This window comes from Daktulosphaira vitifoliae, unplaced genomic scaffold, assembly GCF_025091365.1.
Source record: "Daktulosphaira vitifoliae isolate Bord-2020 unplaced genomic scaffold, ASM2509136v1 Scaffold_4, whole genome shotgun sequence".
NCBI lineage: Eukaryota > Metazoa > Arthropoda > Insecta > Hemiptera > Phylloxeridae > Daktulosphaira > Daktulosphaira vitifoliae.
In genome coordinates this window covers 4,356,163-4,381,451 of record NW_026099575.1, presented here as the reverse complement: position 1 = coordinate 4,381,451, position 25,289 = coordinate 4,356,163, and the positions used below count along the sequence as shown (strand labels likewise).

The 25,289-nt window shown below is 26.2% G+C and overlaps 1 protein-coding gene and 1 long non-coding RNA gene across 17 annotated transcripts in view; one reads left to right on the top strand and one right to left on the bottom strand.

Annotated features, from left to right (window-relative positions):
• LOC126905599 (oxidation resistance protein 1) overlaps nt 1–25,289 on the bottom strand; it is a 91,224-nt gene that overhangs the window by 4,387 nt on the left and 61,548 nt on the right. For 3 of the 16 annotated variants that reach the window (XM_050685458.1, XM_050685465.1, XM_050685463.1), the window contains 17 exons: nt 24,547–24,603; nt 24,335–24,441; nt 12,077–12,171; nt 11,839–12,003; nt 11,657–11,777; nt 11,020–11,168; nt 10,742–10,932; nt 10,414–10,626; nt 9,963–10,101; nt 9,675–9,879; nt 8,504–8,847; nt 7,606–7,754; nt 5,735–5,920; nt 4,948–5,102; nt 4,725–4,890; nt 3,911–4,121; nt 3,650–3,739 (listed from right to left, as the gene is read on the bottom strand). In XM_050685458.1, coding sequence (XP_050541415.1) covers nt 3,650–3,739; nt 3,911–4,121; nt 4,725–4,890; nt 4,948–5,102; nt 5,735–5,920; nt 7,606–7,754; nt 8,504–8,847; nt 9,675–9,879; nt 9,963–10,101; nt 10,414–10,626; nt 10,742–10,932; nt 11,020–11,168; nt 11,657–11,777; nt 11,839–12,003; nt 12,077–12,171; nt 24,335–24,441; nt 24,547–24,603 — 2,743 coding nt within the window. Of the gene's footprint in view, nt 1–1,096; nt 1,441–2,438; nt 2,475–3,649; nt 3,740–3,910; nt 4,122–4,276; nt 4,414–4,724; nt 4,891–4,947; nt 5,103–5,734; nt 5,921–7,605; nt 7,755–8,503; nt 8,848–9,674; nt 9,880–9,962; nt 10,102–10,413; nt 10,627–10,741; nt 10,933–11,019; nt 11,169–11,656; nt 11,778–11,838; nt 12,004–12,076; nt 12,172–13,324; nt 13,623–13,726; nt 13,888–22,626; nt 22,832–24,334; nt 24,442–24,546; nt 24,604–25,289 lie in introns of those variants that run through there. The other 13 variants (XM_050685464.1, XM_050685466.1, XM_050685459.1 and 10 more) reach the window with 12 other exon arrangements.
• LOC126905602 (uncharacterized) lies at nt 7,697–8,507 on the top strand. The gene is made up of 2 exons (XR_007704051.1): nt 7,697–7,809; nt 8,196–8,507. It is a non-coding gene; the product is annotated as an uncharacterized LOC126905602 (long non-coding RNA).

Below are 25,289 nucleotides of genomic sequence, written 5' to 3'. Positions count from 1 at the left end.
AATTTTCTTAGACTAAAAATATTTGCCGGATGCTAAGTATAATAAAACTACACAAAATCTGCTATTTTAACCAAACGAAATTAATGGTTATATTTATTTGATGAAAGAATGTATTGCTAAGAATAAATAACATAAAAAATCAATGTCAAGTTTTTAAATGAAAATTTATATATACCAAATGTCATAAATGTAAAAATCCTACGTATAAGATTCTACTTATAATTATTCTATTTGCAATGAAAATAGAAAATAGAATATGCTATTTAAAGTTCATACAAAACTAGCTAATAGAAATAACTGAAAATATATATTGGTCATAAATTCTTAATATATAAAAATTGTTTATTAAAGTTCGCATAATTTGATAAAAATATAAAATACGTGATTTTTAAATCAAAAAGTAAAACAAAAACTATAAATTAACTTCGTCATTAACTTTACATTTTAAACTGATTTTTATCACTTTAATGGACATTGAGTACAATTGCACAAAATAAATATACTAAAATAAAAAATACAAATGTTATTAGGAATTTTAATGGAAGAATTGAATATATATTTACAATATGTTATCCTAAAATGTGTGCATATTGATTTATTTTTTTAAAAAATTGAATAGGATAAATTTAAAATAGTTAGATCAACATCATAATATTTCTCGCGGGTATCGAAAAGAGATCTATAACTTTATGAAATGAGGTATAAAAGATATTTGTTTTTAATAACTTGAAAGAAAATTGTAAAAAAAAAACACAAATACTATGATGTAAAGTATACATTTTTACACAATATAAAAATAAAAATGAAAACTAAGACCAAAAAAAGTTAAAATTTATATTTTAAAACGTGTTTTTTTACACGATTTATGAACGGACGAGAATTGAAAATAGTTCAAAAATTATGAAATAAACATTATTATTTAAAAGTTTGTTATGAGAAAAAATACTTAGGTAAACATGAAGTAAAAATATTTCCGATTAAAAAATAATAATAATACAATGTTTTCGATTTATATAACTTTCCCTTCCAAATTGGACAAATAGAAAACTTGAAAGGAAGAAGATTGGATATAAAAATAATATGATATAAGGCTAACCTATTTAACACACTATAAAATCCGATTACTTTGCGCTTTTTTAAAAACTGCTGAGCTCTTCGGACAAAAGCTTTTGTCAACGTCAATTTTGTTTTTGGTTTTCCGAGACTATTCATAGTATCCACGAAAATTTCGATCAAAATAATAACAGTATTGGTTACTTAATACTGAAAACTAAGTTAAATTACATTACACACACTCACTACACAAATTTAAAAGAAAAAAATTCTTAAGTAAAGCGTACTATGTTTTTGAACTATAAGCCAAAAATACTTAGGACACATGGAGTGACGAATATGACCGACCAAATCTGTTACTGTCGTATAAACTGATAGCAAAGCTACACGACTGAACGACAGATTGGAACACTGTCAATTCTAGAAAGTTATTTCCCTTCTAGTTCAATAAAGCTATGACTATAATGCACACCTTCCAGAGTTTGGACAAACAAAAACAATGCATTCGTTTAAATATTTTTTTTCTTTTGTTTTCATCCAATATGGTTCATTCTTTTGTCAATAACGAGGAAAAAACAGAAATCAATTACAGAAAATAGCATTCTCGTCAAAAAATACGCGTCAATATTTTTCTAACTTTGATAATGTAAAAATCGATATTGTCCATTGACAAATTATAATTAGAATAAGATTTATTAAGATTTTATAAATAAATATGAAAACGAACGAAAAGAAGAATAATACTATCAACGATTGATAAAAGTAAATTTATAATGGAAAAAATGATAAATAATTTTCAAAGAAGATTATGTCAGTTTAGAAAACATGACTTTCAAATGCATTTAAAATTAAAAATTAATGGACTATTTTCAAGACATTTAATCACTTTTGCGAGAATATAAAATAGATGATCGAACATTTCTGAATACACTAAGACTTAAAACTAAGTAAGCTAAGACTTATAAACAAATTATCAAATCTCAAAATTACAAAAATACTTTTTCATTTGCATATTTCCCGTGTTATATATAAAAAAACTTTTTAAAGATTTAATTTATAATGAAAATCAACTTAATTTAAGACAAAAGATACATGATCAACATCAAACGCATCTATTAAGCAATGTATATTCAAAAAAATCAAGTAAAAACTCTTTCATAATAACCCAATGATTACTTTTGCGTATTAAGTAATGTAACTTTTTTCCTGTGACACATAGGGAAATTATACGTGATGTCAAACATATTTAGTGGTTTTATAAATATATTTTAACTTTAGTCTTATATCAATACAACACGACGAAAAATAAAACAGTAGAAAATAATAATGTACAAACTATCTATGTCTGAGTAGTCGACAATTTATTTTGTGACGTATATTCTTACTTGAAAACTCACGTATATCATAATATGTAGTTTAAATCATACAAAAATAACAAACGTCACTTAATTTATATTGAAGTCTGTTGTTAGTGAATGTGTAAATAATGAGAACCTAAACGTTTACCTACCACATGTACGCACGAACTACAAATGATTAGTGACCAAATTTTACATGCGTATTGTATCAACACCTCAATAAACCAATATTAGAATACTAGTAGCTAAAAACGTTTAGAGAGTAATCGATTTAAAAAATAATAATAATAACAGTAGATAGGCGAATAAAAAAAATGTGTTAATTTATAATTTGGATGGTAATTTTTAATTACACTCGAGTCAAAATACACTTTACAAATCTTGTATTATTGATGGAAATATATTTTTACTAGTATTTATGCTATCTAATAAAACATATCTGAATTTCAAATTTTTTTTAATGATATAATACGTTCAAAAACAAAAAATAATGTTAAAATTTAGAGACTTTTAAAATGTAAAGCTAACACATGGTATTATTACACAAATATAATTCTAAATTTATATTAATAAGAGAATGATAAATAATTTAGTGATGGTTTATTTGTACAAAAGTACAAAATCTTGTTATTAGTAAATTATTTCGACTTAAGTAGTAGTAAATCACAGCACTAAAATAATAAAAAAAAACTTAAATTGTTTAAAAAGTGAAAAACAAATTGTTAAATAAAATAATATTGAACATAAATAAGAAACTAAAAGCATCAAACTTTAGACAACTAACTTTAGCTAAAAGTAAACTAATCTAATTTTGTGTTAATTAATAATAAGTGTGCATAGAGATTGCTACCAAAAGCCTATAAGTCTAACAAAAAAGGCTTACTAACATAAAACATTTAGCATAATTAAATGCCCATTATACATTTAATTTCAGAATTGAATCGATATATTAAATTATAAACAAATTCTGTTTTTTACTAAACAACAAAATAGATTTAAACACTCCCATGTACATTACCATAGCATTCATGAGGTTGGGGATCTTTTACTACCATAAAAATATTTGTAGCCCCCCAAATGAAATTATTTTTATAATTGGAGGGAGATAAAGTAATGTAGTAGAGAAGCTTCCTGACAGGTTATTTATCCAAATTTATGAAAAGAATATGGCACTATAGCCCTCACAAAAAATTTCTCAAGCTACGTCCATGCCCATTTATAAATCAACAACAATGTACCTCGTTGTTAGCCTGCGAATCTGACGATCCGAACTGATCGGCTTGAGTCTTCAGTAACGAGTACAATTTTGAATATGGCGCTTTTAACACCTTTAGACACAAATAACATTATACATAAAGTTACATTAAATAATACTTTGTTTCTCTCATAATTTTAAAACCTTTTTGTTGTTAATATCCAAGTATGTCATAATATACACATTATTTATTCAGTAGCCTATATTTTAAATATTTTATTTAAATAAATTTATTTAAAATTACCTCCCAAGATTCACGTGTGAGATCACCTGCTTCACTTTCATGCCTATCGAGTTTTTTATCATTACTATCACCAGGTGGAGTTTCTGGTTCTTCCCATAATTCTGTATCTGACTCAACTAACTCAAATCCACGACAAGCTACTACTTCTTCATCAAGATCACCATACAAATGTGGTACCCACAGCATAAGGAACCGATAAAGGTCATCCACCCTAAAATTAATTATAATTTATTTATTAAATATAAAATTTAATAATAATGTAATAAAGAGAAAAACCCTATTGAAGAAATTTTAATTTGAAAAAAGTTTAATATTTGCACTTTCATGTAAACCAAATTAATTGATAAAATGTTTTTTTTTAATTACCATTTAAAATAATTAAGAGAAGAAAATTTTTGTAGAAAAGCAAAACAAGATGATTTATTATTCATCAAAATTGTTTATATCAGTACAATACATTTTACAATATTAAAGGTAAAATGAAGTGCAGTATAACATAATAGTCTAAGCAATTTGTTAAAACACATTACAAGTGTTTTTTAATATTTTTATTGCTATAATTCACATGGGTTCTCAAAATATCTTATTAGAAAATGCTTATATAATTTTAAAGAAATAATATGTGAGAAAATCCATTCAAATATCTCACAGTAGATCTTTAAAAACTTGAAATAGAAAATAAATTTCTAATTCAGGTTGTCTCAATTAAAATTTATAAGTTTTATTTAAACATAAATACTTTTAATTTAATAATTTATACTAATTAACTACTTATAGCCAATTTTGTAACAAATAGTATTTATTGTTGACATACCTGTTTCTAGGAACACTAAACCAATACTCTGGTTTCATTTTTTTCTTGCCATAAGACATAATTGGTGTTGATTTTGGTATTTTCTTATCTTTTGGTTTACCCATTCTGAGTCTTAAATATAAAGGAGCAGGTTCTTCAAAAGTATGGACGGGTCTTGGTATAAGTTCTAGTAAAATAGAGTCAAATGAAATATGAAAACTTAAAATAAAAATATATTACTTACTATCAAAAGATACAAATAGCTCAGGCATATCATCCACTGATACCATACTTCTATAATCCAACCTAGGAGGAACAGTTTTTGTAGAACTTTGACTATCGGAGCGGCTATTAGAGCTATTGTGTTGTTGACGTATAAATGTACTAACCGAGGAGCGCCTGAAAAGAAATTTTATTATATTACACCATTTAAATAAATAAAAAAATATACATGCACTAATTAAAAAAATACATACATATCAATTTTCAAATAAGTATGAAGTTAATTTAAAAACTTAAAACTAAAAATAATATACAATAAATAAAAAGAGCATTTTTTTTATATCAAAAAACTGTAAACAAATTAAACAATACCATAAAATGGGGTGTAACAGGGGACAAGAGTGTATCTAAAACATTCTCGTCAATTAGTTATAACAGTCATAAAATTTATCAGAACATTAGGTAGTGTACCACCTAGTTCTGACAAATTTGGTGACTGTTGAAAATGATTGATAAATATGATTTAGACACTGATTTAATTCACTCTCAGGACTCGTTACATCTCATTTTTACGCTATTACACTAATACATAATACAAACAAAATAAAATTTACTACATAAATACTTAAAAAACGCAAAAAAATAAAATATATAAACAATTCATCAATCACAGTTTGAACAACAATGCATACTATATTTTACTATATTTAAATATGACTGTTGGTGTCAAGATTAGGGACACACATAACACCACCACAATAAAAATGACAGATAGACAGATATAAGGGTACAATATGTGTACCACTTACCCCACGCTGTTTATAATTGACGATGGCGAAAAACTAGCAAGGCCTTCCCGTTTCGGTGGGGTAGCCGAAGACGGAGCGGGTGAACAGTCCTGGGGTGGTGGAAACTGAAATCGTCCACTTTCCTCACTTGGCGTTTTCATTAGGAACAGACCCGAACCAAAATCAGTCACCATGTTTATCGGTGAGCTTTGGAAATACATAAATATTATGATCACATCCTCTTACAATACTTTTAACATAATTCTTTTCACACTCGCCAATTTCTCAATTAATAAAAATTTGAAGGAAATCAATGGATGATTTTTACTAAAACTATAGAGTATGAAACACCAAGTAAATTTATAAATAAATCTGAAATTGTGAATTGTATTTAACTGTTACTTATTTCTAGACTAATGAATAAAATTAAATAATTGAGCCAATTTTAAAAATAAGTAAAATTTGCAATAGGATGACACTTTTTATCTAATGTTGGAATTACAATATAAAAAAGGAAGTGAATACATAGATTTTAAATGAGAATATCAAATCAACTAGTTGATTGAATTTAGCCAATAATAATTTAAACTATAGGATGATTAATTTTTTGTTGACCAATAATAATTTTATTAAAAAATATTAATAATTTTGACAGTATCCTTCAAACTTATAAGTGGTTAAATACTTTTTAAATTCATTTCTCATTTCTTATATGAGTTTCAACTTCATTTTTTTAAATGAAAACATAAACATTTTACCAACTTAAATGTTAGAAAATAATCCAACTAAGAAAATGACTAGTTGTTAACAACTTTTGAACTAGTATTTGGAAATAATTAACATTATTTAAAGTATACTTTTAAAAATGTGGGTTGTGTTATTTTATCATTATGCATTTCTCTGCCACGCTATTCCTCTCACCCTGATATAAAAATATTTATAACTCTTATACTACTGGTTCAAAAGTTTTTATTGACCAGTTGTTCTCTTCTTAGTTTATAGGATCATTTAAGCTAAAAAATATTTTTTACCATTTAAAAAAATTAAGTTGGTAACTTTATAATGGACAAGATATGGATCTAAAAAGTATTAATAAATAGAAAAATATATATATTACCACTATAAATAGAAAAATTTTCTCAAAATTATTATTATTTTAAAAGAAGTCTAATAGTCAATCATAAATCCTTTATAGAATTAGATCTATCAATTAAAAATTATTCATAATACATGTAAAATGATAAATTTATAAGTTTCATTATTAATGAAGTAACTCCATAACTATGACACTATTATTAATAAAAAAAATAAAAGATTAATTTGGTCAACTTTGATCAAATCATTCTTTTGAATAGACATTCTTGTAATTTTCGTTGAAAATGTTAAGAATACTTTTATGTAAAATTAAAACTTAAATATTTAAAAAATTCTTCTATAACTAATTTATTTCTATATCAATTAAAAGTTAAATTATTGTTTGTGTTAATATTTGTAATTAATAATAAATAACATTTTTTTATGTTTTAGTAATTTTATTTTTATCCTATTTAAAAGCTCGAATATATAAATAATAATTTTAATTAAATCAACTTAAATACCATTACAAGCTTTTGAAATATAATAATTGTTATGCTTAAAAATATATATTTTTAACCAATATACTTGGATATTAAAAAAAAACTATAGAAGCATAATAACAAACCTAAAATATACACCAATAATATATTTAAAAATGTGTTAAACCTATTCGATTTTTTATTTACAAAAGTGCATAAAAAAGAATGTGTGCTACTTCTGTAATATTGTTGTAATGAATAAACAAAATATGCTTAAAAATAATATGAAAAAATAAGTGTTAAAGAAAATGTTTGATAATTAAAGTTAATATTTACCTGGAGAACACTTTAGAAAATACACTGGATGAATGCGAAAGATGAGATGATTCAGCTGAAGATGGTACCGATGATGCTTCTTTTTCAGTATCTTTCTCACCTGTAAATCCTTCCATCCATGCCAAAGGATATGAAAGTCTCTTTAACATCTATTCAAATGTAACAAAAATTATTAATGTAATACTATAAAAATTAAATTAGTTTGTAAGTTATACATATTCAATATCTTAATAAAATTTGCATGATTGACTTAAATAAACAATTTATTTTAAAATTTGACTTGAAATATTTGAAACATTATATTTATTATTTTACTGAGCATTTAATAATGATTATTATGTAAATAAATCAATGAGCAAAAATTCTTATAACATTATTATATCTAATAATGTTTATCAATAATGGCTAAAAAACAAAATATTAATTTTCTTTAGTATTGGTCTAACCTTTACAAATTTACTAAGGATGTTTTGTATAATGTTTTTAGTTATCAATAACACCTAGATTTCAATGCATATTGTATTTTATTGGAGTAATCTTAGTCAATACTCTCCAAGAACAAAATTTAATGGCATTTTTGTTATTTTCAGGTAATTTTAAAACTTTTTAGAGGATAAGTAAGCAAAAATTACTTATTTATACTAAAATTATGAACATTAAAAGTATATTCGTCAAAGCAATGAAAATTTTTTGATATATATTAATTTTTTAATTTTTAAATGTTTAAAACTATTTATAGACACAATCTGGGGAGGTTTAGGGGGCTGTAAATTTAGAATACTTTTTAATTATTAATAATATTTTTAATAACTCCATTTAAAAAGAATAAAATTTTTCAAAATTGAAAATTGTACAATCTAATATAAAATTATGTAAGTTGCCTAATAAAAATTATTACTTTATTTTTTTTGGTGTCTTGAGCTTGTTTATCCTGTTCGTCTATCCTTTGCTGTACCTCTGCAGCAGGAGAATTCTCTTGTTCTTTAGAATCTTCTAAACTAAATGATACAGATGTTGCTTTCTTCTTCCTAAGTTGAACTGCATCATTGAGTTGATCACTTGATAATGGTAAAACTGAAACTGGGGGAATGAAATCTGATTCTGATAAAAGTATATCTGCATCAGAATACACTGTTTTTCGTGGTACAGACAACATTGGAGGATCTCTTATGTCAATACCAGAATCATGACAAGAATGTTTTACTAAATAACCATTTGATGTTTCTGGTTCATCAGTAACCGCTAAAATTTAAAAAAAAAATTTTTAATTAACAAAAGAACTTTGTTTTTAATTTCTATAATTTTTTCAAAATATTAAAAATATACAAAATAAATTATGTTGAATTAGATATTTTTTTGATATAGGTTTGAAGAGTTAATTATCATACTTATGAAGCTATTCATTTTTTTTTAATATTATTTTATTATATATATTTAGATAATGTTTAGGTATAAAATTAAAACTCTAAATTATTAATTTACTTCTTTAATAAAAACAAAAACATTTGATTTTTTATATCTTATTTCAAGAACAACATATGATAAAATCAAATATTTTCTTTTTTATTATTTTATGTGTCATAAAACTTCTATAAAAAATTAAATACAAACACACACACACACACACACATATATATATATATATATAAGTTAAACTAGATTTAAGACTTTTACCAGCACAATGTCTAATTATAAATTGACATTTCTGTGATACTCCAAAATTTTTTTAAACATTCATTCAATACCAAGTCTTATAGAGAAAGAAAGGTATAATTTCATTAAGGCTTATAATTTTTATTTTTTAAGGTAAGGTTGAACCCCAAAATAACTTTTTATTTACCTTCCTACTTAACCTTCATAAAAAACTTACAATACGGAACTTTCAAAAAACAGAAAAGAACTACACAAGCCAAAATTATAAGATAAATAAATTAAATTTTAAAAATTCTGGAAAAAATTTCTGATATTTTCATGGTTTTCTTAACAAATTTAAAACACGCTGACTTTTTAAGTTTTCAAACATGTGGCAATCATGTTTATTTAAGAATTTAACTAATAATAAGGCATACAATGTTCTTCATTATGTACTGGAGGTTCATCATCTAGAGATCGAACTTTGTTTGGCATAGCCCAATGTTGATCAATTGAAGATTGTCTTCGTTGTTCTAAGTTCCGTATACTACAGATAGCATCTTGTTCAACAGACATAGAAGATAATGGCCTATCATCATCATTGCCACTATTTTCATTAACTGATTCTTTTTCTGTTCTCTTCTATATTTACATCAATTTTATACAGTTAAATGTATAGTAATCTTAGTTATGATATTTACATTAATATATAATTATATACAAACCAAAATATCACTGGGCCTATTCATTGGACTTGGTGTAACTAAGTCTCGATCAAATGCTTTGGGAAATGCAGCTCCATCATTTCTTTGTGCATTGCATGAACATATACTACCATCTTCCTCTTCATCTTCTGTAGATGATCTATGAATTTTTAAAACATTAAAATATATAATTAACTTAAAAAATCTAATTAATATAACAATTTTTTCTTTTGTAAAAATAAACTTATTTACTAATGAATGAATCACTTATTTAAAAATTAATATAACTAAAACATTTTAATTTTACAATTAAACATCTTTAAAAATAGGAACTTCATAAAAATTTGTTTCACTTTTAGACAATATAATCCAATATCATTTAATATAAAAATATTTAAATATTTTAATGAATTTTGCCTTTTTTGTAACATTCATTTTTATGATAATATAATTTATTTAAAATTAAAATCACCTAAGTTCAGGAAAAGTTTCATCTTTTGCTATTAGAGAATCTGTTCTACCACCAGGTGATATTTGCAAATCCAATGTTGCACTGTCTAAAGAATCTGTTTGTGTTGTAGTTAACATTGCTGGAGATTTATGATCACTATTTTCAGCTACCTCTGACTTATGAGCTGGGGGTAAATGATAGATTGCAGGTTTTGTCACATTTTCATTTTCATTTCTATATCATGAGAAGAATTAATGTGTTATTTAATATAAACTAAAACTAACATTATGAACATATTTAAAATAAAATATTTTTTTCTAAGCAGTTTTAATAGGTTTTACAAAAGTACCCTGAAGCTTGATGTGGTCCTGCTACTCTCATGTGCGCTATATCATAATATATGGCTGCATTCACCACAAATTCCATTGGAGCTATAACACCATAAGATTCTGGCCCATGTTCAATGACTAAGGGATCAGAAACATTAGGATCGAACATAACAGCATTGGGCGTAACAAGTAGTACACCACTTACTACTCCCTAAAAATTATTCATTAAAAAAAAATTAATAATTTTTTTTTTTTTTTATATTTTATATTTAAAATATAAATAAAAATAAAAACATACTTGTCCATCTGTAATGTGTCTAACATTTATTTTAAGGAACCTTTCCACACCGCGCGTATGTAATCTACCAGATGAAGGTGATACTGAAGAACCCAAACGTTCCTGATTTCCTGACTTTGGTGATGATGGGCGTAATGAATCCAACATATCTACAAATTTATATATATATATATATATATATAAATACAATATACATTATCATTCACGAAAATTAAATTACTACTGTTAGTGTTTAAAAATTGATAATCTAAGCAATCATAGTTTTTACTATGTAAAAGATCTTGTGGACACATTATTAAACCTTTCATTTTTATTAAAATAAATTTTAACTAATAACTATCTTATAATGATGACAACTTTACACAATATTATGGTCTCCTACCTACTTACCATAATATTATTATAAGGTGTCATACCAAAGTAAACAATATGTAATATGAGATAAGTATTCTTAAACTAATAGACGGATTACTAACAGTCAATAAACCTTAATACACTTAAAAAGAATTATCAATATAAGATAGCTCAATAACAAGATTTTTTTACCTGAATATAATTTAGATTGCTTAATTTTTATTTTGATAATGAATTAACTTAAAAAACCACCACAACAATATCCATATAAAAAAATTCTTACCATCCTCCCTTTTATTACTGGCATCTTTGTTATCATTACCAGTAATAAGTCCGGTTTTGCTCTCTCCTTCAGCTGATGTGGAACTGTTAGTTTCAGATAAATCTAAATTGCTTAGGGTGCCCTAAAAAAATGTTTTAATTTAATAATATTGATGTAATATCAATTATTATCACAATTTTTACTTGGGATGCATCAGATTCTGACACTGACAAACGTTTTTTATCTGGTACACGAATTACTTGTCCAGGAAAAACTGTGCGCGATGAAAGTCTATTCAGTATAGCTAATTCTGATGGGGTTGTGTCAAATCTGGCAGCAACTGAAGTCAGAGTATCTGATGCTTCAACCTAAAAAATTAAATACTTTTTTAGATAACTCTTTTTTAAATTTGTTAGTAATTTATAAATTAAATTTCAAAACCTTGTATGTAATCGTAGCAATAGGTGGTTTTGGCATTTTTCTTTCGCTAAGCTGTTCTTTGCTTCCGCTCTGACTTTCTCCATCCGTACCTGAATCTAAACATAGAAAAGATTAATATGTAAAATTTAATTAGAACATGTAGTATATATGAAGTACTGAAAACTAAGTAATATAAAAGAGTAATAGTATTTTACATAAAATACTACAAATATTACAAAATTTTAGAGTTACTTATAATTAAATTTTACATAACTTATATTGTACACTCTTTATAAGTATATCAATAATTATTTTTTTATATTTATTTAACTGACATTAAGGGAAACAATCAACTTAATAATTAATGAAATAGCAAATAAACTCATCACATCAAAAATTAATTGAAGGTAGAAACATAAATTTATTTAACTTAATATTCCAAAAAAAATATGTTAAAAATTATATGCCTTTTAAAATAAAATTTGATATACTTGACAAATTGAATACAAATTTAAATGGATAAAAGCAGTTTGATTTTTTATATCTCATGACTGCTTTATCAATAAATTAAATTTTTCTGTAACAACCTTATTAATTGAAAAAAAAATACAAATCTAAATATAATTACTAAATTTTTTTCTTAATTTGATGTACCATCACCATAACTTATAAAAATTAATTTTACGACTACAAAACCGGTTAATTAAAAATATGTTTTACCAATAAAATGTAAAAATGAACTTAAAAAACAATAACTACAAGTTTAGAAAGAAAAAACTTACCTTTGAACAATTATAAATAAGTGTTTTATTATCATAGACAAACCAATTTTAGGTTGTAAACTTTTGTATTATAAAAATTGTATAATATGTTAATGATTTTACTAAAAAGTTCTGAACAATGTTCTAATTATAAATTCAGTAAATGTATTTTACAAAAATTATTGAGGATGTAAATTATATTTAGCCCACAAAATATATTTATATGCACAAAATTCAATATATTGATTTAATAATTTTAAAATAGCAATATATTTTGAAATTTTATAATTATGAATAATATTTGTTATTAATTAATGTTTTAATAAATACTGATAATAAACTATATAATAGTTATACTTTAACAGTAAATTTATATTAAAATTAAAATTCTTTTTTATTGCAAATAATTGTGACAAAGTGGATGATTTGAAGTAAAACTATAAACTTGAACATATTAACGTTCAATATAATCATAAGACGTCACAACAAAATTAAATTAAATTCTAACCTGACAAGGCATGGTAACGAACACAATAGTCGCCGCCATAGGAGTTTCTATAGATGATTACCGTCATAGGTGTATAAAACTGTTCAATCAGACGATCTATTCTGATAGCTGTCTCCATTACCATAACTTCTGAAGATTTTCACATGATAAATTTATACTTTACCATAATATTGTCTGATAGTAAAACTTCAGATTATCTGAGAAGTGTTGATCAAAAGCAACAAATTTATAGTGTTTATACACAAACGTAATAACGTGCAAGTAGAATATAGAATATAAGATAATAGTGAATAACAGGGTAATGCTCAAGAACGTTTCTACATAAACAAAGCGTGAATTTGATTAAAATGAAATGAAATGCAAAGACTCAAAAAGACCATTTCTACACACTATTATACTTACTTTGAAATAAAGAAAAACATTTTAACACAAATACTTAATATTTTTTACATTATCAATGTAATAAAGTAATTCAAAGGTGAATATCACAATAAATGTAAAGATTACATTTGCAGAAAATACGTTTTCACATTTCCAACTTGAATATTTACACGGCGAGTAGCATTAACATGATAACGGTTAAGTACCATTTTGATTAGACAATGATATAGATATAGACACAATAATATAGACATAAGATAACAACAGCTGATAAATAACCAATATTTGGTTAACGCTCTCTGTTGATGACGAAAAAAACTATAACAGAATATATTTGTATTTAATGTAAAAATGAATTGTCTAATATTCCATCAATATTTGACTTGAATCCTTCAAGTTTAATGTAATTTAAAAATGTAATGAATGTAACCTCAAATAAGACATAAATATTCATAATATTTTTTTTTACAATATAGTCACATTAAAAAAATTATTTAAATAATTTTTATGATAATGTTTGAATTGTTTTATAAATTAAAAACCAGGCTCGAGTACCTACATTAATCAACATGATTAAAATATGATGAACTCAAACTTAACATTGTATAATATTAGGTATAAATAAAGGGGGGGGGCTTAAGGTACTAAAAACTGATTATATGAAATATATTGATTATTTTAAAAACTTTACAGTGAACTCAAAAAGTATATTTTATAAGATTAATTTTTAAATTATTACACGAAGAAGGAATTATAAAATAAAACAAATTAAGTACTAATCAAGAAAAACTCACGTTAATACTTACTTAAATACTTTTGACTTAAAGACTTAATACTTTTGGATTGATTACAAAAAGAAAAAACATACTCACACATTTAATAAGGAAAAATATAGAAACATTCAAAAACATGATTATAAAGAAAATAGATTAATCCAACGAAAAATTATTAAAAAATCATTGTTAGCGTTGAGCAAGATCTCATTAACAGCAATACTTACACCACTATTTGCTTATATATACTATTTTGGATTTTATAGAAAACCATTGAAAACTTCAATTTGGAAAATACTGATTACTAAAATTAAGTTTTTTACAAAATTTAGAAAAGAAATGAATTTCCCTAAAATTTTATTTTCTATTTAGTAGTACTTATTCCATATCGACAATATATTACTTGATGATATATCCTGGATACCATAGACATTTTGTACACAACTAAACAATAACACTAGTCATATTTTCATAAAATTAAAAAACTAATAAAACGATAAGGTTAATTAATGATGAACAAATTGTGATCTCATAGTACAACCATAACACAATAATAGAAATGTAAGTACATATATTAATTAATAGTTAAATACATGCGTAAAGATAATTCTCTAACATTTATATTTAAACTGCATACATATAGGCACAAATAATATATATATATATAATTTTACAAAGATGACGAAAACATGTTATTATTGATAACGATGATCACAATAAAAAAATTTTCTTTAAATTAAATTAAATTTTTAGATAACATTTAATTGCCTTATTTCAATATTACATAACATCAAAAATGTAATGAATGTTTACAATACCATATTATGGTACATTTTATACTATGAATTACTTTAAAGGATAAGTCAATTTTAAGTTAAGAATTGTATTATTGAAAAGACGTAGACAACCAAATGTAGAAAAGCTGTACATGTATTTCTTATAATCTATTTTACGTAATTAATAAATAAATATAGTAAGTCTACATAATAAAAAAATTGAAATTGCCAAAATATATTATTTTATGACGTTCTCGACATTTTTATTTGTTCTTTTACTCAAGTTTAATTGTTATGGGAAAAATTATTTGTTATAAATATTATGTATTTATAAAAAACCAACTCCAAAAAATTTAAACCATAATACACTAATTGTTTTGTACGAGGCAGCTAGACCGTAGGACGGCTAGTTGTGCACCGCACCAGAATGTCGTTTTACCTTAGCCTGTTTAATTCTCTATTATTGAAGCGGGAATGGGTCACCTGTGGGATGACAGCTAACGGTACATCCAATAAGTATCGAGAGTAGACAATAGTTAAATAACAAATAACCATATATATATTAGAAATTCTTCAGAGAGTATCTTAAATTTAAGGGGTAACGGGAGGCCCTTAAATACGAATGGTGAGCGAAGCGGCATAAAACAAAATAGTTAATCTCAATTAAAACAAACAATAAATAACATTTAAAATAATATAAACTCAGCAGAATAAATGAGGTTGTTGATAGTGATGAGTGGACTGTATGAGATCTTGTGGTAATAATGTCGAACATCTGAGTATGACGAGTCATAGTGTAGATCCAGGCACGTAATGGCAGATGAGAACAGACTACGGCAATGAGAATATTTAGAGGTGGTCAGGGCCCAATCACTGGTGGGGTGCAAGGGCCCTAAAACTTTCAGCAAAAGGATAAAACTATGGCGTACAACGGCCAAACAATTTAGTATTCAAGCGAAGGCGCTTGCTACAAAAAAACAATGACACATAAAACAATTGACTGACTGAATTACGATGATGAACTGTACACGGATGACAGTTGACACGGAGGTCATTGATTTGCCGTGCTGGGTGGGCTAAGGGGTGAGTGAAGCAAGACGCTGGAAATAAGCTGTCACACGATATAATATAATCAACAATGTTTGTAACAACTGGTCTACTAGATCTTTGCTAAAGGCATTCTGTACCAAACACTACAGTACTTGTACTTGAATTTTTTTCTATAATTTTTTTCCCCACCACCTGTCGCAATCTCGTTTTGGCAAGGTGTCTGTCACTATTAAATTTCCCATATGGTCACATATTCGACAACCAACAGTGCAGCTGAATATCAACGCTAAGACGCCGACTGAATAATCTACACCATGCCCCTAAAAAGTTTACGCTTAAGGTATACGAGATAATTTTTATAAGATACTTTACTTCTTTTAAAATTTTGAAATAAGTTAAAATTTTTTTTTTTTTATCACTAATAAAAAACATGTTTTAATAATAATAATAATAATGATTTTTTTGAAATTTTAAAATATCTATTTTTTAGTATTATTCTTAGAAAATTTTTTGAGGATCAATAACAACCGAGTACTTAGTGAGTTACAAGATAATTAATACATAGAACAGGTAGTAATGCTACACCCGCTATACGATTGGATTAAGTATTATAAATATACACCTGTAAGAGCTGTACCCATTCTACGTATTAAAATGCTTATAACTCAATAAGTACTTATCCTAATGTTGTTATTGAACCTTTAAATTATTTTTGTATGAAAAAATCTAAAAAGGCTATTACGAACTTTCAATGGAATAAAGAAATATATTTTTTCCACATGAGAGACAAATATTTAAAAAAATACTATTATCGTTGTCAAAAATTGTAAAAAAATATTTAAAAAAAAAAAGTAATTCCAAATATTCAGTAGATCAAAAGTTATTAGACTTACCGAAACATCGCAAACCACTCTATATATAAGACCTTATTTATCAACTTTTAGAATTTCGATACTAAGTACCTGGCATTTTATTTTATAAATAAACAGTTTTTATGAAATTTGAGTGTTCTAGGTCAACTCTTTTGCGTTTCTCAAAGGAGTTGAACAAATTATGAAGATGTCAAAACGTGATGGGACATTCTGTAAAAGTAATTGTAATTATTCTTAAAAAAGACAAAATCACCTGAATAATAATTTTTAATAGTTAGTAAACAACAAATTATTGGCACTTAAAAGTTTTTTCGCGTTTTATTGCAATGAAATGTAGGTCGTCTCTGCTATAGCATTTTGTTTTTGAAACATAAAAACTTTAGCAAAAAATGCAAATAATATATCCATTAACCTAGAATCGCTAATGCTATAATTTTAAAAATACAAAAAATGTTCGTTAAGCGTCAACGGTTTAAGTTTTCCCTGACATAATACAGTTAAGGGTATATTTGATATGTGATGCTAAAATAGCAAAAGATATCATTTTTTCTAGATAACCGTTTTATATGCAATTCTATTCAAGTACTATTAATCAATAGCGGTCAAATCATTTGCCCATGAAAGGAGATGAAAAAATATATAATAAAAATCATGGGAGTTGTTCCTCCATACCCCAGAGCTTTTTTATTTAAATAAATATATTAAATTAGTATTACAGACTATTAGATATGCATAAATGGCTTTTTTCTTATTAAGCTTATTTCAAAGATATTATTTATTTTAGAATAATACACCATTAAATTTACCTATGTATAAATAATAACCAAAACTTAAAACTTAATGTCATACATTTTTAGAATTTATAATTTTTCCTAATTAATTCTACTAAATAAATTTTAAATTGAATTACCATATCGTCACTGATTTCAAAATATCACTTATGTAACATTTTTTTAAATAATGGAATATTAGTATCATTGAATTCATCTTTTCAATAAGAATATAATTTTTTATAGGTTATTCTTACGTATTTCCTCTCGAATATCAATTTAGTGGTAGTACATTCATTAGTTATTTGAAATTAATTTTACAAAAAAAAAATTCCGTAGTGTCAGTCAACATTACATGTTATAAAATATCTCATAATAAAATTTTATTATTAAAATTTTAATGTTTATTAAAATAAACAAATATATTAATTATTAAATTAAAAAAATATGAATTAGTTTTTAATATCTCTTGAAAAATTTATCAAACGATGCGAGTTATTGTTAAATCAGTGACTATATATAACGTTTTCAAAATATATATAATGAAACTTGCAAAAAAAAATAAAAAATTATATGTCAATATCATTTTGTGTGATAAGCAATGATCATTTGACTGACACTGCTACTAAAACAATTAATATTTAATTTTCACAAACATCTGTCTAATACCTATTTACTTTTTTTTTTATATCAACAAAAATTATAATAATGGTATACTAATGACCTGATGACGTTACAAATGTACTACCAAATATTGGTTAAGTTACATAGTAACAATGTATCAGCATTAACCAAAAACCCAAGTATGTAAAGATATATCAAATAATAACTATTTGGCATTACTTATAAAAACATAGCAAACATTTTCCACTGTTTTAATGTGACGATTTAGAATATTATAACGAGTTCGAGGATGATTACGAAGTCTATGATTGTATTTAATTATATTATAAAGAAAAATGATTAATTCCTTTAAGTGAAAATGGAATCGCTGTTATTGCCATATCTACCCAGAATAACACCATCTTATTTTGAAATCTATGCACCATGGGCATGTAGATGATTGTCTATGAGATAATGTGCTAGTGACTCTAAATCTTTAACTTTTACATTGATGTAATAAATATAAATAGAACAACTTAAAAGAGAATAATTGTTTTTTGTAATTAGTAATGGTACGGTTTGAGAATAACATTTAATATATTTATGAGGTAAGCTCCAAAGTGCACAATACATATTTAAAAGTTTGACCATGGCACTATTTCTAAATAACCAAATAAAATATCTGCTGCTATTATTCAATGTTGATAACTAAAATGACAATGTAAAATAGAAAACTATAATCTACTACAACCAACATTTTTTTTATAATTTCAACTATTTTATAGCCAATAACTTTTGGTAATTGTAGATATAATTGTTCCTATATTGGCCTAATCAGCTTTTAATGGGTTTTGATTCGAATCCAAGACAGATAAATACAACCGTTTGAACGCTGTGCCACCACATTATAAACGTTGTGAAATCGCATGAAATTGCCATTTATTTATTATTTTTTTATCAACTTTCAACGGCTTATGCTCGCAAAAACGACTCAATGAAAAAGGTTTTATGACCAATTCAAAAATATCCGTACTGAAATCCAATATCCTTGGTTATATATATATACAACAGAGAACTGTAGAGTAAGGGGTCTTGAAGAACGGCCAAAAGGACTAAAAAACAAGAATCACGATCTGCTAAATCCTGACAGAAAAAATAATATTTTTATAAACGTGTTTAAAATGCTAATCGTTGGATAAATCCATAGAGACAACCCTAAAACTTGAGTTATTTAAAAAAAACACTTCACGTTCAGTGTTTTCAAACAAATATAGCAATAAATAATACTACCGACTGATAACTTATTAAACTATATCAAGTATCAATCCAGTATATTAAATTGAGAGAACTTTATTTTAGCAAATCGATAAATTGTTACTTAGAAATACAAAATAAAGAAAAGTAATGTCTCAGACAACTATTTGGGTTGATGGTATTACTTCAATTTTATTTTAAAAGTTATTTTAATAAAATAAAAATTTAGTTGGAGGTAAATTAACAAAACTAAAATAATAGTAATTTTTAAATATTGAATATCTGACAGTGTTTTTAAAAACTAGTATATAAACAAGTTTTATAAAAACTAATTAGGATGACCAATAGAAACTGAACACCTGATAAATATTTCAGTCTTATACTTTGGAGCCAATTCATGATGCCAAGCGTCGCAATGCGTAAAATCTGGCCTTTTGTCGAAGGTTCAACTTATTTAAAGCTATTGGTTAAAAAAATCATTAATATAAACATAGTCTACTTATAATTACACAAGAAAAAATAAATAAAAACCCAGCACAGGGGGGTCGCGGCACAGTGGTGACGTGGCATAGTTGGATCAAGTATAATGATATTTGACAGTGATTAAAATCACTATCAATAATAAACGCTTCGATGCAAATCTTAAATAGTGATTAATTTTAAAAAAATTGGTGTTTTATTCCAAAAGCTACTTGATCTGCTGGTTTCTTATTAATATCCTGATTAAGATAAAGTATGTCGAATGAAAAAGAGTTTATTAAAAAATATTATTTCTCATAAAAAAATTGTGTGGATCCATAAACTTTTCAATAAGTTATAGCATTATAAAGTTAAATATAATATAAATAATAAAGAATTCGAGAATTTTCACACAAAAATAGCATTTGATAGCCATTTTCGCCGTGAAGACAAGTCCAGAGGTCAAATTAAAGTATATTACATTAGCTTTAATTTAAGATATATATAAAAGTGTCAGACCTTCCGGAACATTTTCAAAAGTTATGTTGAAAAAGTAAATTTTTTGTGAAAAAGTTGTCATTTTAAATCCCCCCCTGTGGGCAGGTTAAGTGTCAGATTTACAAAAAAAATATACCAAATGATAGGTAAAGACATCAAGCATCTATATAAAAAAAAATTATATTGATATGTTCATTTTTGAAAAAGTTACGGCAGTTTTTAGTAAAAAAAATTGAAAAAATTTCGAAAATTAGCGATTTTTAAATTTGTAATTTTTTTGGAGGTTTCCCCCCATTTACGGGGAACGAGGGAAATTTTTTCAATTTTGAAGGGTAATGTCTTCGACTAGATACAATTTGTGATCTTTTGACGTATCGTTGAAAGAAATCCGTTCGGTGAGAGCTGAGAAAAAGTGGTAACAGACACAAAAAAAAAAAAAAAAAACACATCATAGTAAAACCAATACCTTCTCAGCTTCGCATCGAAGCTAAAAGACTATCTAGTAAGCAAAAATACTTGACAACTATTAAGATTTCACAGGAAAACTTAGAAGATCTTAACCACTTATATTTAAATACATAGAATAAGTATATAGCATTAAACATACACTTGAATATAAGAAAACATTTTTAAACATATTTATCCAATCAAAAACAAAATGTCTATGAGTCAATAAAGTAAATAAGTTATTTTATTTAACTAATTAGTAAATATTATTCATTAGAGATTATATAGTTTCTTCATTTGCATTGTAATAGCATTTTGTAAATTAGAATTTATTGTTGCAGCTGATGTAGCAATAAATATTTTTTTGTGAGTAACCGAGCAGATTATTTGTTTGTTGTTATCCAACGCCATGCAAAGAATGAAATGAAAACGTCGGTTTTAAACTATATTAATACATAAACTGCTGATGGAATCATGATCTGTTCGTGGATGAGATTTTCGGCCGTGGGAAATAGGTGACAACAGAATTATACATTATTTATAATAATCTGACTAAGTCTTTAAGAGACCTTGACTAAAGCGCTTGGTCAGTAGATTTTACACGTTGTTTTTGTGTAACGAAAAGAAGAAGTTATCCCACACGAACATTTCATGTGTACCTCTCATCCTTTGGCAACAAAAACTAATCAATATACAAACGATAACAACACGGATACTTAACTACAAGTTACTATAGAACGAAATCGACAATACACGTGTGTACTAAGTGTACATTTATCTAGATTTTTGGGAATACTTTATAAATATTAAGCTTCCTTTTTTATTTTTTGTATCTTTAAAACACCAACCTATGATTGCTTTAAAATCAAAAACGATTACCAGAACAAGATGTGTAAATTCTTCAACAAGTAACGAACCGATATGAATAGTCCGTTTGTCGTGTCATTTAGTCATATCATCCCTTCGCTTTAAAAATTTAATTTGTGATAACGAAGTAAATTATAATAATTGGTGTCGTATGTTTAGAACAGGTTAACCTTGGGTACCACCGAACACAGCAGGCGTTCGGCTATCGTTAAAAATCAATATTCACCTAGGTATACAAGTATATGCTCAGAAATGAAACTTAATTAATTATTTACAAATTCAATAGGAAACCAATATTAGATAACCTATTGGAAAATAGGAGAAATTTAATACATAAATGTATCGAATACTAACGAAAAACATTCAAATTTATACTACTTATTTTTGATTTGAACTCAATGGATTGTACTTGTTACTGTTTGCCAGCTTACAACAAATGAAGTGTATGAAGACTGTGTGCTCGACAGCAATCGTAAAATACAAATACAATAATACAAATGCGTGCGATCTACTATCTATCTAAGCCAAGACGGGACGGCACTACAATGTTACCTTTGATTTGACATCACAGAATAGTCAGTTTCTCAGGGTGTATCGTTTGAGGAATTTGTTTGATGCGTTTGTCTGATGCATAGGACGCTGTGTTGACGCGTCGTTAAAAATTGTGTATATTTTCAATAGTAAAAAAGTGGCTAAAAAACGACAGGAGCTAACTACGTTTCAGAGAGAAACGCAGCATTTTTATAAACATTGAGCACACGCAGGGAATAGCTGATCGATCGGACCACCCCGTCTGAAATTGGCCCACAGCTGATAGACCCTGCCGGGTGTCGACGGAACGCGAACCGACTCGAAACCGGCCGACGGATGGCGGAAGGACGTGCGAAAACGTGTGGCGACGACCGATGGAAGACAACAACACGAGAGGCTAAAAGGAAAGCACAACATGAATCGTACCTTGGGCGTTTTTTAACGATATACGAAAGGACGAAACTAAACAATTGATTGCATGTATAAGAAAATCTTATCTGACCCACAATTCAACTAGCTAAAAAGAAATCACTAGACTTTTGGTCACAACTACAATAGCGTGAACTTATTGAAAATGAAATATCATGTTTACCAAGTAATTATAAAGTAAAACTACTGTAAGAACTTGAGCCGATATGTGACGTATGGAAAATTTTCAATTTGAACTTTTTAATATAGAAGAAAATATTTTTCGTGTTTATTGATTTATCAATAAGTTGGCTGTTATTGTAATTTAATCCAAATTTTAATAGAAAAACTTTATTAAATAACATTCATAGTAAAATTTCAATTATAAAACCTGAGAAAAATATTTTCATTGTTCAAAGCAAATAATTCATGTACAAGTGATATTTATATTACTCGGTTAGCAAATTACATATCACTTCTCATAACAATGATTTGTTGTTTACTATTTATTAGCATATAGAATTTACTCTAAGGAATATACAAACGCGTTACATTTCTAAATGAATAATACAACATAAACATTAAGCTCACATTCAGCTTTGTCAAAACAAAAACAAGGTTTCCGCTTCTCTCTCTTCCTTAGCACAACTCAGTTATCTTTATCGTTCTCACTTTACTCCACTCGTTCATCATTCTCTCGCAGTTGACGGTGTATAACCATTTAAAATAAAATTTCAACAGTTTACAACTTGTTCACATAATGGAATTACTTTTTATGAACGTTATGGTCATAATAAGTACGTTGTCGATCGTTTTTCTAACTAACCGTTGGAATCGTTTCATAAAAGTATTTAATATTTTCAAAAAATTATATTCTTCTACTAACATGGTTGATGTTAAATTATTGATACAGTCTTGTCTTTTTACAAGAATCTTTTTACTTACTACATTCGATCGCTCCACGCGTTTATTTGAAACGAGTTTTTAAGCATCACTGTGCAATGCTTAACTGGCAACAGCGATAAGAGTTTTAAGTACAAAAGTTCTGAAGCACAGAGCCATAAATCACTTATTATGTTTAATTAACTAAAGGGTTTAGGGTTCGACAGGTTCGGGACATTGCACCATAGGCCACTGCAGGTCAATTAATGTTAAGCTGACCTCTACCTGGCTTACATTAGATGCGAGCGAGGAATTTTATAACCTACGAAAAACATTAAGTCATCTTGAAAGTTTTTTTGGTCAAGACTGTCAAAACTTCAAACAATCTTTAGTTGTCAGTACTTCATATAAAAATAAAAGTTTATAAAAAGTCTCTCACCTCTGTTGAGTTTGTCGACGCTTTCGAATCTGCCCTCAACTTTACTTCGCAAGGAATCCAAATCAAATGGCGAAGAGAGTCCATGATCAACACTTCGACTCTTTCCTCTGGAAAAAAAAAATTTTAACTTAAGATGCTGTAAAATGATTTTTTTTTAATGAATAATTAAAATTTTGTGCAATATATTTTAAGGAAAGTAAGCTTTATGGTACCTTTTATATGGAATACGCTCACTAGTGGTGCTGTCGAAATCTGAATTTCTTCTCGAACTAATCAACAAAAAAAAAAAGAAAGCAAAATGACTAACTACAAAAAAATAAATAAATGCAATAAATAAAAATAATAATTATATAATATTACAAATGAAATACTACAATAGAGTCAACCAACAAAACTCTTGATAAAGTATTTGTGTCAAATAGAAACAAAAGTATCTAATAGTAAACAAGACTACCGTGCAAACATAAAATAATTTATTTAAGTCAATAGTACGTTAAATATTTAATAGCAACGAAAGTTATATAAATTGTAGTAAATAATGTTAAGCAACTATATTTAAGTTATTTAAAAAATATACTAATTACAGAGAAACATACTTTAGTTTATAAGTTTAACTTTTGACTCGATTAAATCAACAGTCGAATTATGAAATCAACGTAGAGTAGACAGCAATAAATTTTTAATTAAGTTAACCGTTCTAAAGTTCACTAAGCAACAATTTAGGTGTACAAAATAATTAGCTGGTCAACGAATTTGAGATATTCTAATAAATCACTAGATGCCGCCCGCGAACTATAACCTGCCTATTCTAGAAATTTATGTATATATACTAGTGGTTATAATTTCATCAACAAGCAGCATTTTCGATGAAACAAAAATAATATTGATAATTTTTTATTGGTTTATTTTATATATATATATATATATATATATATATATATATATGGGTTTTACA